The 15,116-nt window shown below is 33.1% G+C and overlaps 1 protein-coding gene across 1 annotated transcript in view; it reads right to left on the reverse strand.

Moving 5' to 3' along the window:
• The window catches only part of LOC106642751 (Rad, Gem/Kir family member 2), an 88,896-nt gene extending 75,213 nt beyond the window's left edge, over positions 1-13,683 (reverse strand). Inside the window, exons 1-3 of the mRNA XM_014357610.2 lie at positions 13,492-13,683; positions 10,970-11,693; positions 676-819 (exon numbers count right to left, since the gene is read on the reverse strand). Coding sequence (XP_014213096.2) covers positions 676-819; positions 10,970-11,693; positions 13,492-13,683 — 1,060 coding nt within the window. The remainder of the gene's footprint in view (positions 1-675; positions 820-10,969; positions 11,694-13,491) is intronic.
• Positions 13,684-15,116: the final 1,433 nt, after the last annotated feature.

A 15,116-nucleotide genomic window follows, 5' to 3' on the forward strand; every position in this document is an offset into this window, starting at 1 on the left:
CCACACCATCGAGATCGCGAGAAGAGCAGTCATAACTAGACGAATGGAAAGAGAATGAGGACTGGTAACATAAGATCAACGTGTATATACATGGTTTGTCTTTGAGATACAGTCGTTTGATGTTATTGTTGTTTTCGTATGAAGCGTCATCAAGAAATATGTACGAGAAAGACTAGAAAGTGGATGTATGTGCAGAAGCTGAAATATCTAATTTGGATCTAAAAGTTACGCGCTGCATAAGACTATCTAACTAATCTATAGTCACTGCAATCACAAGAATATATACATATATGGCTCATTACCTACTCCTTTTTAATGAGAAATCGCTGATGATAATATATGGAACCTCGTTAGAACAGAGTTCTTGATGCAGCTCTAAAGTTAATAATTTTTATTCACTTACTGAACACTGTTAGCTCTCTTTGTTGCCTCTTATGGTAAAAATGGAAAGACAACATCTATGGAAGTGGCAATCACTTTCTTTTTGGGTTATAAGGCCACACGATATCCTGACAATCCAAAAAGTGTTCGCTAATGCAAACTTTAAAGATATAAAACTATTAGCTATATAACTATTTTTTATACAATTCAGCATCTGAAAGTTACTTAAAAAATAGAAAGAAGCCATGAAAGTATAGGTTTTAATCAGAAAATGTAAATTATGTTCAAAAATACCTGGCAACTCCAAAAAATTTGATGTTCTCCGCTGTCGTCCTCGTGGGTGTGAACTGAAGTTAAGCGGTCCAATCTCTTCATTACTCACATTTGATACATTTGAGATCTGACTATCTCGTGAACCACGTCGAGATGCTAAATACGCTGCAAGATACACGAAAAGGTTTAAGTTAAACATGTGTATTATAATGTTGAAGCATTATTACTTACAAATTTGTTCTAGTTAGCTTTGTACAACGTATATTATATAGATAAGTATTATTATTTATTGCTGATGTTCTAATGTGGGCAAATTAAACCACCATAAATTATTAACAAAAAAATTAAATTAATCACAGTCAATAGTTGCTCTATCCATTGTGAGTGACCCATAACTTTCTGATAACCTCAAATTAATATATTGATAGAAGATTATGGCTGCACGTGGAATCTAATAACTTATATTTTCCTATGTCAAATAGGAAATTTATATGTAGGGTGAAAGTAATAGCCTCACTCGTCACCCCCTGCTCCCTCGTACAAACAGGTCTGATTTCCAATAAAATAAGGTAAAAATAGAAACTAATGAAATTTTTGTTCTACAGAGATATATTTAATAATAAAATTGATTAATAAATTTTGGGGGACTCTATGTGGCTCCTTAAATAAGGCAAGAGAGACGTAAAGAGATAGTTGGTGAACTGTAAAGCGTATCTACAACTGCATTGGTTTAAAATAATTTGAAACTGTTGAGCCATATTCATTGTCACCGAAAATAAAAAATGATACTCTCTGTATTTATAAGTTCAAATCTAAAAAAAGAAGAAAACATTATTTCGGTCCCTGTAACAAAAACCATATTATTTTCAATGAAAAGGTACTAGTTACATTAACTAAAAGACATTTATTACTACGTATAACGATTTCGAGATAAGTCAAAATAAATTTATGCAAGAGATCAGAGATAGACAGTATTTGACAGAGTTGAAATGCTCTAAAATACTTTATTTCAGCTTTAATTCAAGTTACCCAAATACTTAATTACTTTATTTATATTAAATATCTAAACTGAATACTATACTTATCATGATATTTAAAAAAGTAGTTGAAACAAAATACTTGAAGAAACATTTTACTTCAAATAAAACATTTTAATGATTAAAAATTGTTTAAAAGAATATTTATTATTTTTATTCAAAACACAGTATTGAAACTATTTTATTTCAAATAAAAACATCAAATACGTTGGTATTTTAAATAAATTTTTATGTAAATACGATGAGTATTAAACACTCTATTTAAATAAAAAGTAGTTTAAATACTTTATTTTAAATGAATTGTGCGAAATACATTTTTATTTTAAATACATTGTTTCAGATACAATTGTGTTTGAGGAAGTATTTAAAATAATTTGCTTAAATACATTTGTAGTTTACTTAATTATTTTAAATACCTTGATTAAATACAATTGTATTACAAACTGTATTTAAATGTTGTATTTTAAATGCGAATGTATGAAATTAAAGCGTTTTGGGACCACTCCAGTATGGGTTGTTCCCAAATTATTTCGACTTAAAAAACGCCCTATAATGGTTTCAAGACAAAAGTTAAATGTAAAAATGAAAAATTATAAATATTCATCCTCATAACTTTAAGCCCATAATTAACGCATTTACAAGTATGTGTTTCAATATTTTATAAGAGCTAATCTTCGATGCAAGGATTGTGAGTATGACGAGAACAGGAAAACTACACAAAGCATACGCATACAACATATATCTTGCTATGAATTCACCTTAGGTTCTTTTACAAAAATTGTATATGGTTGGGTTTTGGTAATACTAATAGACATGATATGATAGTGCTGATTTTGCTTTGAAACATTTTATAGTGCGTTTAGGTATGGCCATAAAATAAGACAAAAATTGTAAGCTTTAAATTTCACGGTAACGCACTTTGTCGTGGACAACTATGTTATCAATTCAAACACGTTGAAAAATTACACTTGCATTTGACTCAATTATTTCAATTATTTAATTAAATATAAAGGTATTTAGTCAAGTATTTAATTCACATATTAAAAATAAAATTAATTGATGAAGTATTTCAAATAAAAAATTTTAAATACAACTGTATTTGTAGTAAATTATTTAAAATACAGATGTATTTTATTAAATAAATTAAAATACTTTCATCAGATGCATTTGTATTCCAAACACATTATTGGACATCCATTAGCCGAATATAGTTGTACTTCAAGTTTTTTGTATTTAAAAAACTGTATTTAAAATATTTTATTTGAAATAAAGTATTTAGATTTTTTAAATTTTGTTTAATGTATTGAAAATATTTTAATCAAAACACCATCAGTATTTGTTAAAATTATTTAAAATACTGTAGTTCAAATTTCAAGTTATTTTTACTTAATTTTGAAAAAATTTTATTTAATTAATAAAACAGTTATTTTTTCTAAATAAAATAGTATGTTTTTTTTTCAAATAATAAACACAATTTTACCCAAATCTGCAAGTGATTAAAATCCAGCAGTGATCCTATTATTAAATTTAATGTTAAAAAAAAGCCATAAATAAAATGTTACTGACAATTATTTGTCAAAGGGTCAAAAACAATCGAACTTTATCTTGAACTCTGAAATAAAAAAGATATTTTTTGTGATTTATTACACACATGGAGGCATACTTATTCAAATATAAATCAGTAAAAAGACGTTACCAAGAGAGTGTATTATTCAAAAATACAGAAAAGTTATGGAAATAAAACAAGTGTAAAAGAAATTAAATAAAAAAATTTTAAATATTAGGTTCAAAGAAAAAGTAACTGTCATTTATATTTATATGTAATGACCAATACATGGAAAAACTATCTCACCAAGAACTACAGATCTAAATAAATATTAACCAGAAAACTCAAATATTGCATGACTATAAAGTTTTGTCAGCTATAAGAATATAGAAAATTACGCAAAAGATAAAAACAGGTATACAGATTTGGAGATAAATTTATAAAGAGATACCTTGAATCCAATTAACTAGTATGTTTATGGAATTTTATGGTAGTTGTGACTTCAGTTAAGTCCTTGGGTCTCTGCCTTAATTCTTCTATACGTTTATACTTGTAAACTTGTAAAGGTAATCTCACAAAATGTGCCAATGATTATTTTTTAATCCTTTGTATACAAGTCCCATTTTTTATTTTTCTATCTTTCTATTTCGATACATTATTGTATATATTTGTGCTAAGATTTAATTTTTTTACAGATAAATCAGACAAATATTGTGGTGATACATGAAACTTTGTGTCTCTATACTTTATTTATACTGTTAAAAAAATTCCTTTTATGATTTAAAATACTTAAAATGCCGAATCAAATATTCAAGATACCCACGTAACCGATTTATAGACGGGCTTTTCAACATTCGCGTTTTTGCCTTCGTAACCGACTTTTCATACTTCCTCCAAAGTATGAAAACAAAAGTTATGAAAATACTTATTATTTGTCGAATAAGCTGCTAAGATTAAATCAGTCTTATTATTTTCGTAATACGTTTGTTGGACAAAATATAAGAAAAAAGTATCCCGTGTTTTCCAACCACTAACTTTATTTAAAACGTTTTACGTACTTAAACTCGACTAAAGTTAATTAGTTTTAATAAATGTGCTTATCTCTTCATTTTATAAGAAAAACGTTGTAAATGTTGTATTTAAATAAAAATTTTCTATCACAATCAATGCCATCTAAAGTAAGTGACTGATATACATATAAAATCCTTCCCAAGGCATTATAATGGATTAAATAGTAATACAATTAACTGATGATTAAATGACAAAGTTGAAAAAACAAAGGTAAAACAATTATTAACTTCGTTTTGGGTATGTAAGCAATTATAGCTCACATCAAGATTGCGCTTTAGAAGCGACAAGTTTTAGCCCCAGCGATATATTGTATAATAACGATGATATTAATGTCCATATATTCCTGACACGCACACGCACACCTACGTTTTCGGCTCACTGAGCTTACTCTTTCGCTTACACTATACGACGATATCTCCAAAAACTGTTATCACAATTATCAAAATCATTAAAGATATAAAAACTAAATTTTCAAGACAATGTTTTTGTTGGTATTTCTCACACGCTCTTACAACTAAGTCATGTGGATAAAAAATCACCTCATATATGTATCTTGAAAATTTATGTTTTCTTGCCGTACGTACATTTATTTTAATCCTTCAAAAATGAATCAAGAAAATTTTCTGTCGAATCAATGTTGAATTCACTGATTGGATGGAAGTTCAGGTTTTATTACTTTACTAGTAACTGGACTCAAAATTAAGTAAAGTATTCCCTCAACGTTACCAAAATCGTTCAGACTAATCTTCAATTGAAATTCTGGTAATGTCAGAAACAAAAATAATGATTGGTAACTGATACAAGTTTCATTTCAACTTTTAAAAATTATTATTTAACGGTTTAAAGGTACAAAGATTTTAAATAGTTTTTAAGCTTACAAGCGAATTAGAATCGTCTGAAACTTTCGACCGTATCAGAGTTCAGAGTAAAAAACTTGTTTTAAATCCTTTTCATTTATCTCTTACGCAAATGCATCTACTTAATCTTGAGCTAAGCTAGATTGAAAACATAAGCAATAGTTTCCATCGAGAGGAATAAATTTTGGTTTTTTCATGCCATTTTTTGTAGCATATTATTATTTTAGATGAAAATAAAGGACAAACTGATCATGCTAAGAATATTATAGATCCGAACAGTGCACTATTTGAAAATCGCTATTTTTTTCAATTTTAGTTGCCGTACGCTGTGGTATTTTTTAGAGACTTTTACATGTATAGCTTGCGGACAAACAAATACGCGCACACACTTGTTACGCATACACATGAATTTCCCTTTTTCTTTTCCTCCTTCTAGCTCACCTTCTCTCGTCACTGTGCTTTGTATTTACGTATATCCACGCAGGCTCGTTTTTACGCCTCTTTTAGTCACCCCAATGTTTCTTTAACCTTTTTTTTTTTTTTTTTTTTCAGTGTGTAATAAATTTACGTGGGAATCGATTTTTTTTTTATTCCCGAACTCAGCAGCAGTACAGTACTTACAACCTTATATCGCTGTTTTTAATATAAATTTTTCACATTAAAAGGAGGTCAACAGAAGCTATGTTTGTAAAAAAATTTTTTATCTCATAAAGAGTATTTGACATATTATTGCCGTGCTATGTTTGTGTACCTAATTTGCATTACTTTAGAAGCTGACGATAAGTTATCTGAGATCTAATTTTAGAGTATCCATGTTATCAGTGCCATCAGCGTACGAAATAAAATTGGTAGCAGAGAGTAAATAACAATTTACTGACGGTTATTAAAAAAATTTATTGCAAAAGACCTTACGAGGAAAATGAATTTCTAAAGAAGTACAAATTTTAATCGTCTTATTAAGTGAATTTCACTAGAAAAGAAACAACTATTAAAATTAGATGAAAAAAAAACAACTAAGTATGTCGGTAGATGTATACTTGACTAATCGGTATTTATCTTTAAATTTGAAAAAACTTGACCTTATAGCGTGGCTACGAAAAAAGGCGAGTGGGTACGAAAAAATATAGGATAAAAATAAATGTTTTCATGCCCCTTTTCCTTTGGCACTCACCTCAAAAATGTTGTAGCAGCAGCTCAATAGTTGTTGAGTCATCAACTTATATGACTGCTAGGATATTGATTCAAAGTATTTATTTTATACTACAATAAAATTATATATCTGCAAGGCTTGCACAATGACGTTGGCAATATAATGAAAATGTTTGCTAGCACGTACGACAGCTGTTTCACAAGTTATAAGTAGTTTATAATCATGTTTCGGACAACGCACACACTTTTTGGGAATCAAAAAAATAATTGGACTGACGCAGCTTAAGCACAAAATAAAAAAAAATCATGTTGAGCTCAAACTGTAATAAATGATCGTCAACTTGGCTGACTCAAAATCGATTTCGTTAGTTGACAGCTTTCAATTCTGAAATATTGGCTGTGAGAACATCTATAACTAGGCAGTGGTACTAATAGATCAGTTGATTTCAATTACTTTCATAATTTACATTAACTTTCACTTTCCTCTTTCTATCGATTTTACGAGTGTCTTGAAAAATGAGATGAGTCGATTACTTTTATTCCAATAATGGTTGTAAGAATTTGAATTACAACTATTATCCTTACTTACATAAAATATTATTAGACTAATTGAAAAAAAAAAAAAAAGATAACTTAAATCTGTTAGAACAACAGTAATTTAAAGTAATTGTGATGAATTTGGAGATAATCAATTGTTTTTTTTTTTTTCAAATCAACGTAAGATACTTCTAAATAAAAAAGCCATGGTTTTATTCAAGCAGTAAATTTATATGTGGGGCATTTTTTCTCAACTGGACACCCCATCCTCTCCAGAATTTGTTAGTCTCCAAAATATTGTCCAGCAGTGCAAATGAAAGCTTGGAACCTCTACTTTCGAATGCTGTCTGGCCAAATTTGTACAACTCATTTTTAGACACAATATGGCGGCTTTAAATGACAATAATAACCAAGTTGAATAATGATTTTAAAATAATTTTTGCACCACTGATTATAGTTCGACCGCCACATTGGATCTAATGTTTTTTATTATTCCATGTACTACTAATGCCTAGGCTAATAGAAACGTGAGTCACTATGAAAAGTCGATTTAAGAAAAATCTCAAAATAATATTGGCTCTGTGAATAAACTAAGCCACATTGCAAAGCCGCCATATTGTGTCTAAAAATGAGTTGTACGAATTTGGCCAGACAGCATTCGAAAGTAGAGGTTCCAAGCTTTTATTTGCACTGCTGGACAATATTTTGGAGACTAAAAAATTCTGGAGAGGATGGGGTGTCCGGTTGAGAAAGAATGCCCCATACGTATATAATTAAAAATTTATAAATATGAGTTATTTCAGTGAAACTACCATGTTCCATGAAACCTATTTTCAAAGATAATAGATTTAATTTCACATGATTATTTTTAATCGATGTGAACAAATTTTTCCAAAATGTGCAATTGCAAAACTTCCATCCAGCACTTCAGGATTGCCAAAAAGGATAACTTTTTAAGGCATTTAAAAATTTTATTTTAATTCTTCAGCTTAAGTATTTAAGCCTTACGTAACATTGAAAAATAGTAAAAAAAATTCTGAACAATGCACTTGATAAAAAAAAAGATAGTGAAAAATGGCGAAAAAAAATATCCAGTTTTCATCAAAGTACTCTTGTATTACGATTGATAATTTTTTTATTTTTAAACATTATTTTGTACGTTTATCACATTATATATTTTATTTAAAGGTGAAATAACTTTCATAGTTGATACACATATACATCCTAAAATCTTTTATACCCATTACCCATAATCACGTTCATATTTTTTTATAAAGATATGGAATGAAAATTAAAGAAATTCGAGTGCCACCAATTTAATGATTGAATTAGTTAAATAAGATAAGTTTATCCAGGCACGATTTTTATTTTAAGAGAATGGGATAAGCTCTGCTGTCTGATTTTTTTGGAAAAACTTAGTATATTGACGACTTGGAGGAAAAGGCCAAAATGATAGTGATATTAATGAGACATGTCGTCGTCTGCGTATAGTCAAAAAATAATTAACATTTTTTGGCTGTAAATATTTTACCGATTTATAAAGCAGTTTTGTCCCTTATGATCTGAGATGTAAGATGAAGACACATAGTTATAATAGCAAAAAATTTTTTTACTACGGCCTTTAATTGTTACAGCAGATAACGACAAGAATAAACGATTTGTATTCCTACAACAAAAAGTCTTAGTGTATGTAAAAAGCACGCGTATACTTAAGTGATTCTGCCGAAAATAGCTAAAAATTCCTCAAAGAATCGTTTTAAAAAAAGTTGGTTGAAAAAAGTATTTTGCATAGTAGTTCTACTTTAAGGGGGCTCCTTCGCGAAAGTCCCCAAACAGAGATATATTATTTCTTGTAAATAAAAGTCTACTGAATTTAATGGTGGTCTAAATTATATTTCGAATGGGTCAAAATTTTGAGAAATCCGAGCTCAAAGTTGTAACTACTAGCACGTGTTCCTATGGAGCAGCGTGAAAAACAATTTGTTTTCGTTTATAATAAACCTAAATTAAAAGTCCCAGCAGACTGAATATATACGTTTTGTAGATGAAGTCTTCCTCTGTAATATGTTGTATTAAAAATTGTGGATAAAGGACCATTTCAGCGAGATATTTGTGATGAAAATAAATAAATAGTGTCCGGGAGGTCAGTAGCAGACGTACTTGTTCATGACATATATATACCATATACCTATATATTACATCGCTATACTACACCAACACAGGCGGTCTGGTCTGGTGGTGTACCCTCGTATGCACTAGACTGGTCAAAACAATAATTAATTTTTCGTACAAAGTTAAACTACACACATAAATATCATTTTTCCCACTTCATACGTTATTAAAAATATCATAATGATTTTCAGACACATTTGTTTATTGAAAAACAAAACTTTATTTTTTGTTTGTCTTTGACCTCAGCAGTAGTCGTAGGAGCCCCCTTAAATCTCATCTACAACAAGTATTTAAAGCGATTCCAGTACGAAATCATGGATCAAAAGATGTATGGTATTTTGTATAAGTCAATTTTAGTCAATTTTCGAAAAAAATACCTCTGCTTCTAATGCGCGTAGCTAAGCTGCTTGTATAGTTAAACGCAGATTACATAAAAGCTGGGATTAAACCCTATCGATTGAAATTAAATTTAGTTTCATTTAGTGCCTCCGTTCAAAAGTTATAGCTGTTTAAAGAGGAGCGATGGAAATCGTTCAAAGTAAAATTTCGTAGATTTTGTCGGAAATTCATGATTTTTTTTTTAATCCCTAAAAATTTTGTTTGGTAAAACCAAATTCAACAATTTTTTTTTTAATTGATAGAGCTTTGTTTCAGCAGAGATTTGAACCTGTTATGAACTACCTACAATCGTGTACTTCTTCGCTACTATTGTTATAAATTGAAGCGATATTCATCGATGCATCGCACAAAAAAAAAGCCAATTAGATCAAACGCTGAGATACGTATCTCATGATTTATCCCAATATTACACCCCAATATTATCCCAATATTACTGGAAAAAACTTTCGTAAAGTTTTGATGCTCGAAAGCTAGAAAAAGAGAGTACGGAAGTGACATTTCGAGCTTTGGAGTACTGTTGCGGCTCGTAGACTCAACATAAACGATCTTCCACTTAAAAAAATCTATTGTCTATGAATAGTACAAGAAAAAAATTTTCCTTATGTGTATGAGTAACAGAGTGGCTGGTCTAGGGTCTAGGAGTCTAGGAGGGGACGGAAGTGACCAAAATGGTTGTACACACGAAAATTGAAAATTAAAATATGTGTCAAATAAAGGGATTGGAATTTTTGACAACTTTGGCTTGTAAGTTTGTCTTTTTATGATATGATACTAGAAATGTGACCATTAAAAGGTGTTACGAAATTTAACAGTGTAGTTATCAAAATGTCTTCCACTGTCATCGACATTTCAGTTCAAATCGTGGGACATTTGGTATTTGATGAAAAGTCTTGCTTATAGATTAAAAATTAATGTTATTATAGCATTCAGGTAACATACGACGTCGGTACTTGACAATGTATGTGCGAGGACATGGCAGAAAAGGTTATTTTTCTTCAAGTAGGTGCAAAATGGAGATTAGGACAGGGTACGAAAGTGACATTTTCACTATATTTTGTGAATTATCTCATTGAAGAGTCAACATATCAGCTTGAAAGTTTTTTCCAAAAAAGTTTAATAGTTTCAATATAACTTCACGCAGTTTTAAACATTCAATTTTTTAGTTTCTTGTAGTAGCATGAGCTCTGGACACGAAATTGGCCACTTGCGGCAGAATCATCCATTTTTTTTAGAAAAGTTTTCTTTAGATAAAAATAAATTCGAGCGTGAGGTTTACTACTTAAACTTACTTTTGCATACGGCAGTGAAATAACAGAGCTGGTCTCAAATATGAGTAAAAAAATATTTTCACCAAAAAAATTAGATTGTCTGTTCTACGAATTCAAACACAATCCCCATGAAAATGATTGATTTTGCTTTGAATATTCCATACGACCAATCCCATCAGATGCAACCACACTCAAAGTATCCTAAAAAACTCTTATCAACTAAATGATCACACTGAAAGCATATGTAAGTAAAGAAAAAAGTTTCTAAGCAACCCTCACCTAGGCCCCCTTTCATGGACCCCCTCCTCCTCGGACTGGACAGCACGGTGACCTCCGTGTCGGCGTCATTGAGCTCCGTGAGGTCGCTCGTGGACTTCCTCGACATACTCCTCCCCCCCTCGGCCGAGCAACCCGTCTTGGCCTCCCGCTTGGCCACCTCGTTCAGGTAACTCTGGCTCTTGTTCAGGCACCCGTGGACCGCCTTACTCCTCGAGCGCTTTTTCTTGTACGTTTTCAAGCTCTCCCGGCGCCAACCAGCCAACTCAGCGGACTGAATTTGCCCGGCGACACTCGCGGAGCCGTCGGGACTGAAGGCCGAGTCCCTAAAGAGCTCGTCGGAGGGTGAGTCCCCGGTCGCATTCGCGAGACCCCGCGCAGAGGAAGGCGTGACGATGCTCGGCGAGGCTGGCGAGTCGGGCCCGAGGTTGAGGCTCATGTTGCGCTGGCGGCTCGAGGGTCCGGGTGCCTGGGCCGGGCCGCGCGGGCTGCTTGGCCTGGGTTGCTTGCCCCGGGTGTTGGTGCTCGGCGAGTCGAGTGGGGACTTGGGCGGGTAACTCAAGGTCTTGATGATGTTGCGCCGGGGCTTGCAGAACTGAAAAATGGCCGAGCCACTGGAGCCCGAAGAGCACGGGCTCTTCAAGCCGGCTGGACAGCTGCCGCCGTGCAGGCTGGCACTCCTGGGTACGGTTTGCGATGAGCTGCTGCTGCACGAGCTGGGGCTCCTCTGTAAAGTCGAAAACGGATCATGGTGATGGTTACGAATTCGCGGAATGGCCCTATTGCGAGTAAGTATAGTGATTGGATTTGGGGGCCTTGAGGTAGATTTGTAAGGAAGGAATTTGTCTTACTGATAAAATATCTCGTCTGATTATGTTGCGCTCATTCAAATTAAAAGTCTGGACGCCTTTTACAAATTGAGGCTCGTACCTTCATCGTATAAAATTCAGTACCAGAAAGGTAGTTTACAAGTATGATTAATTAGGCTGTTGGAAATCGGCATGAATTTTTAAAGCATTTTGTATCTAGTGGTTTTTAACCTTAAGAGCAATAAAGTCAGAAATCGGAACATGAATTACTCTTACAGCCATCTGTATTTTTTTGTACTTTAAAAAAAAAAAAAATAAATAATGTGCAACAAAATACTATGATAACTAGTGCAAGAAAGCTTGTGCAATTGGCTTTAAAAATATTGGCCATATCGATCGTTATCAAAATATGCCAACCAAAACTCCAATGCATCATTAATCAGCTTATGCTGAATACGTGTAAGAAAAGCATCGGTTGCTGTTGAAACACGCATAGCCCGTGTACTACAAAGCAGTTCTTACTCAATTTCTCCATATAAAATTTTGTATACGCATTCACAGGTTATTAACAAATGATGACACATTGAAAAAAAAAATTTAATTATGGAACAGTTTAAGTTTTTTTCCAAGTAGATAGCAGATTCCGAAAATTTTCATGAAGCGTAATAGAACGAAATGTTTCAATAGCATCAAAAATTTTGAACAAAGTTTATTAACTGCATTTTAGTAAGTTTAGTGAAATAGTTAGTTAAACATGACTTTATTAACTCGACGAGCAATTCATTAGAGATTAATGTATGAAACTCCTTAAGCGATACTTTGAACGTTACACGAAAAAAGTTACAATACACTGGTGAAACACATTATACAATGTAATGATACTAACTATTAGGTGATTCTAATTAACTATGTTGTATGCAAGTATAGTGGTAAGAAGTAGACGAAACGAGCATTTGAATTTCCGTTCACTGTGGCGCAAGAAAAACCACACTGGACTTTGAAAACGTTTGAGCCATACGTTAGCATTGTAATTTGTAGTATCAGTTCAAAAAATTACTCTTGCATCGATGAGAATGCACCAACAGAAATTTGTATACTTTTTTTCGTGTATTATACATGGCTTTTGACATTGATGTATGTACTTGTAGGTTTGTAATTACAACTAATCACTTCAGTTATTGTTTACAATACCTACTATGTGAGCTTTTTATAAAACAAAAATTCTTGTGATTTGAAGTTGAAAAATTTCTTTAGTTGAAAAACTCTGCCATGTTTCACGGCGTGGAGATCGGAATGATAAATAAAAACGACTTAACGACTGCACATTGACAAAGCTTTTTGAGATGCAAGAGTCTTATGAATTCTGGACGAAAAAAAAATGGTCTTTATTAAAGTGAAAAGAGGTCATCAACGCGGAGCCCAACATTAGAACAACAAGGGCGTATGTGTATACGTCTCGCCCCAGCAAATATTTCACAGTCATGCGAATGATTATAACCGAGAGAGCGCGGCCAACTTTGGCCACCCTCCACCCCACTAACTTTCCTTTCTTGCCCTTCCCTCCCTCTCACTTTCCCTTTTTTCTTACCCACACGCATGCTCTCAAAACTAATGCAAATAATTACCATGCACAGCTGCGCGTATCCCCACGTGCACACAATGGCACTGCTTTTGTGTATTATATGGTGGGTGTGTATGTATATGGTTCTCACACACCTGTGGACTCTTTGACGAGCCGAGGCCATCGAAGTTTGTGCCGCAGAACTCCGGCGGAAACTCAAAGACCCGCGTCGTGCTGGGCGACTTGGTGCAGGTCAGTTGATTAGGACTCCGGTGGCCCGGCAGCACTGGCAGCTGCCGAGGACTCCTCGGAGATTTCGGGTGATGGCTGCTGTGGCTGGTGGCCATTTTTTGCCTCTCCCCCTTCCTCTACCCTTGGCCTTTGCGATATGGACACACGAGACTCTGTACCCTCAAGGTGCCACTAATCTCGTCAACTCGAGGTTTCGTGGTGAAATGCGGATTTGTCTCTCGCAGCACATTTTCACGCGTGTCTGAAACGTGAAATGTTTTTTTTTTTTTTTTTTTTTTTTTTTTCAGATATTCGTATTGCAAGTCCCCGGCGTATTGTGTGATGGCACATGCACTTGAAGCGCAATAAAAGAAATCGATGACGTTGAGTAATGCGCACCAATATTTCATACGTTTTTTTTCAGCCACGCTTTTCTCACGGTAGCTTTCGAGCATAAGCGACATCAGTTGAAAAAATTGTTTGCTTTACGATTCCATAAAAACGTTGAGCGGGAAAAAAAAAAATGTCAAACATGACAATATTTATATGTTCAAAAGTAAACGCACAAATGGAGAGAAATGTTTTGGTTGTCGGTATTTATAATACATCTTTGTACGAGAGATATATATATATATGCGTTTTATGCGGCTTTTATTAAAATTTCCTTTACGGCTGACTAAATACTGACCGTGACTACTGATCTCCATAAGCGATTTCTCGTTATTTCGTTTTTTTATACTTTTAATCGTTTACCTGAAATTTTACTTATCTATTTATCGTTATTCCTAATAAGTTTGACTGCTTGCGTAAATTTAACATTTTTTTGTTCATCGTATATTTAATCGAGACTAACGCGGCTGGCAGATAAAATTGCCATTTGTACAAAAAAAAACGTATAATGGTCAAAGAGCCTTACAGAAAAAGTAAATTGATTTTGTTACTCTAATCTGATTTGAGCACGAAAAATACTCAATTGAAATTGATCTTAAAATAACTCGTAGATGTCGTTGCGTGGGATAAAGAGGGGTGATCCGTCTCACCGATACCTGTAAAAAAGTTGGAGCAACTCGTGCGATACGAAACGAGCCAGCCCAGCTCCGAGTTGCGGTGTGTTTTATTTTTAAGGCAAATTATCTCTTTTAACCCTAAAAAGTTAAGCTGCCGGCCTTCGCATCGCGTGGCCGATCTAACTCCTGAGCCGTCTGAGGCGACGATCATAGATAAAAGGGAAGGATCAGCATAATAAGAGGCATTTACGCGCAGAAGTTATCTTTAACGTGCTAACTTTCTCCAACAGGTCATTTAAGACTTGACTGCACTGAACTGGAGAATACCGCGCTAACGAGGAGTCAAAAGTTTTTATCTATATCTTTATAATACCGCTCACCTTTAAATGTCAACTAACAAAAAAGATTTTGATGGAATTTTTCATTTGAATTCTACAGATTCTACATGTCCATTTTTTTTTATGAGAACCAGTGCAAAAAAAAGTTAAATAAAACTTCGTGAACCTGGCAAAATTTGAGTACGATTTCGAGTACCAGTTTGT

Source organism: Copidosoma floridanum, unplaced genomic scaffold, assembly GCF_036245765.1.
Source record: "Copidosoma floridanum isolate Cflo_tuat_1 unplaced genomic scaffold, Cflo_Japanese_pri ptg000001l, whole genome shotgun sequence".
Lineage (NCBI taxonomy): Eukaryota > Metazoa > Arthropoda > Insecta > Hymenoptera > Encyrtidae > Copidosoma > Copidosoma floridanum.